Here is a 3,430-nt window from a genome sequence, read left to right on the forward strand (position 1 = left end):
ACTGGAACAACTGGATTTCCACTAGCAAAACAATGAAGTTGGACCTCTACCTCATACCATACATAAAAATTAACTCAAAATGGAGCAATGACCTAATAACGCATGCTAAAGTCATAAAATCTTAGGGAAAAAACATGGGGACAAATCTTTATAATATTGGATTTGGTAAGAGATTTTTTTTTTGAGATAGAGTCTCACTTTGTTGCCCTGGGTAGAGTGCCATGGTGTCATAGCTCATATAGTAACCTCTAAGTCTTGGCCTCAAGAGATCCTCTTGCCTCACACTCCCTAGTAACTGGGATTTTAGGAGCCTGCCCAACACCTAGATAGTTTTTTGTAGAAATAGGGTCTCACTCTAGCTCACACTGGTCTTGAACACCTGAGTTCAGGTAATCTGCCTGGCTCAGCCTCCCAGAGTGCTAGAATTGCAGGCATGAGCCACCCTCAGAACCTGGTGATAGATTTTTAGACATGACACCAAAAGCGTGAGCAGCATATTTAAAAAAAAAAAAAAAACTGATAAAGTGGACTTCATGAAATTTTAAAACTTTAAATTTTAAATTTTGAAAATTTAACACTTTGTACATCAAACATTATTGAGAAAGTAAAAAGACAAACCACAAAATAGAAGAAAATATTTGCAAATCATTTACATGGTAAGTATCTAATGTAAGAACCATTACAACTCAACAAGAAGATAACCCAAACATAAAAATGAGCAAAGAACTTGAATAGACATTTCTCTAAAGAAGATACACAAATGGAGCTGGGCGCAGTGGCTCACACCTATAATCCTAGCACTGTAGGAGGCTGAGGTGGGTGGATTGCTTGAGCTCAGGAATTCAAGACCAGCCTGAGCAAGAATGTGACCACGTCTTTACTAAAAATAGAGAAACTAGCTGGGTGTTGTAGGCAACACTTGTAGTGCCAGCTACTTGGCAAAAGGAGGCTGAGGAAAGAGGATTGTTTGAACCCAAGAGTTTGAGGTTGCTATGAGCTATGACACCATGACACTCCACCCAGGGAGACAAGGAGACTCTGTCTCAATCAAAAGAAGATATACACAGCTTGGCGCCTGTGGCTCAAGTGGCTAAGGCGCCAGCCACATATACCTAAGGTGGCGGGTTCGAATCCAGCTCAGGCCCGTCAAACAACAATGGTGGCTGCAACCAAAAAATAGCCACGCATTGTGGCGGGCGACTGTGGTCCCAGGTACTTGGGAGGCAGAGGCAGGAGACTCGCTTGAGCCCAGGAGTTGGAGGTTGCTGTGAGCTGTGATGCCAAAGCTCTCTACTCAGGGGGACAGCTTGAGGCTCTGTCTCAAATTAAAAAAAAAAAAAAAAAGAAGACGAAGAAGATATACAAATGGCACTTGAAAAGTTGCTCAACATCATCAGTCATTATGGAAATACAAATCAAACCCTGAATGAGATACCACTCCACACCTAGCAGGATGGCTATAATCAAAATAACAGGCACTGTCAAGGTCATGTAGAAATTGTAACTCTCACACATAGCTGTTAGGAATGGAAATGGTCCAGCTTCTATGGTGCAATTTGGCAGTTCCTCAAAACATTAAACACAGAATTACCCATGAAACCAGCAATTCCACTCCCAGATACATACTCCTAAGTGGAAAGAAATACTTCACATCAATGTTCACTGCAGCATCATTCATAATAGTCAAAGATGGAAACAACCTAAGTGTCATTCAATAGATGAATAAACAATCATTTTATACATAGAAAGGAATATTTCTAAGGAATATCAACTATAAAAAGGAATGAAGTCCTGATACATGCTGCAATACAGATAAAGCTCCAAATCATTACATTAAGTAATATGAGGTAGACACAAAAGAACAAATACCATATGATTCTAAGAAATAACTACAATAAGGAAATTCACAGAGACAGAAGGTAGATTATAAGATACCAATGGCTGGAAGGAGGATGAAATGGAGAGCTATTGCTAATGAACATAAGAGTTTTGATTTGGGGTGATGCAGATGTTTACAAGTGGATATTGTTAATGGTTGCCTGCACACCCATTTTGAATATTAAAAATAGCTAAAATAGTAATTTTGGTAACTTTTCTAGCACATGAACACACACACACACACACACACACACGTTTTTAAAGATAGTCCTAGATGTCCACAAGACTAAGACTGACTCTGCATGGGACTTTAAAAGAAAAGTCAGTGTTCTGTAATATTTATTTCTATAGCAATTCAAGTCACCAGACTCTTAAAAACAGAATGCTATGATCCTATAATCCTATTACTAGGTATGGGAGAAAAAAATATCACTTACAATTATAAGGACATTTATACCAGACTCAATTTACAATCGCCAAGATGTGAGATTAATCCATGAATGGATTAATAAACTGTGGTGTATATATACTATGGAATACTATTCAGCCATAAAAAGATGGAGACTTTATATCTTCTGCATTAACCTGGATGGAGCTGGAGAACATTCTCCTTAAAGTAAAGTATCACAAGAATGGGAAAAAAAGTATCCAATGTACTCAATACTAACACAAAACCAGGAGAAAAACAAATATATGCCCACACAAAAGAAAAACTTGATTACTTCAAGTTGGGGGAAGGGGGGAGAATGGAGGAAGACTGGTGTGCTCTCACCTAACAGGCACAATGTAAGGGTACATAGCAAACCTCCTGGGTAAGGGGCACAAACACAACAGGGACTTTACCTAACAAATGCAAACAATGTAACCTAATCATTTATAATCTCATATTAATCTGAAATAAAATTAAAAGTATCCTAAAAATTTTAAACAAGGAATGTGCAAGTTAAAGCAAAATAATATTCTTTCTCATTTTGTTCAATAATCCAAGAAGTTCAATAAATAAAACTATTTATTTTTATATTTGAATCTTACACATACATACATATAATCTCCCCCTTCCCCAACCCTGTGCAAGTGACTATAAAATAAACTGTGGCCTGTATCTCTTTACTTTTTTTTGTTCTGCCAGGAACATTAAGCAAATGCTGGTCACTGACATTAAAACTTTAATACTTACAAAATACACTGCACCAAAGCTTCCATGGCCAATTTCTCTGAGATCTGTGAAGAGCTTCTCTGGATCTTCTTTGAAGAAGAGCTCTGCAATTTCAGGGTCCTTCAGGCTGCCCGCTCTGTTAGTTGATGGCATCCTGCTGAGCAGTCAGCTGTCTGATTCTAATTTTATACTGCTATCCCAATCCTTGGTTCATCTGTATGAATGAAGCCACACTGGCATAAACTACTGTAAAAAAATAGAAAGAGAAAAAAGTCAGAAAAGACAAAAGCTGCTAAGAATAATCAGTTATTGACCACATCTGCAAAATTACCTCAGGCCTAGAATGTGTGGAAAGGCAATGTAGACACTAGTGCATAGCTTCTAAACCTGGCTCAT

General features: G+C 38.0%; 1 protein-coding gene across 2 annotated transcripts in view; it reads right to left on the reverse strand.

Annotated features, from left to right (window-relative positions):
- The window catches only part of TAOK1 (TAO kinase 1), a 145,686-nt gene that overhangs the window by 90,033 nt on the left and 52,223 nt on the right, over window positions 1-3,430 (reverse strand). Inside the window, exon 2 of one of the 2 annotated variants that reach the window (XM_023517509.1) lies at window positions 3,056-3,277. In XM_023517509.1, the coding sequence (XP_023373277.1) occupies window positions 3,056-3,187 (132 nt within the window). In that variant the 5' untranslated portion in view covers window positions 3,188-3,277. Of the gene's footprint in view, window positions 1-3,055; window positions 3,281-3,430 lie in introns of both variants that reach the window. The other variant, XM_003797126.3, reaches the window with a different exon arrangement.

The sequence above is a fragment of the Otolemur garnettii genome, unplaced genomic scaffold (assembly GCF_000181295.1).
Source record: "Otolemur garnettii isolate 467f Iridium unplaced genomic scaffold, OtoGar3 scaffold00112, whole genome shotgun sequence".
Classification (NCBI taxonomy): Eukaryota; Metazoa; Chordata; class Mammalia; order Primates; family Galagidae; genus Otolemur; species Otolemur garnettii.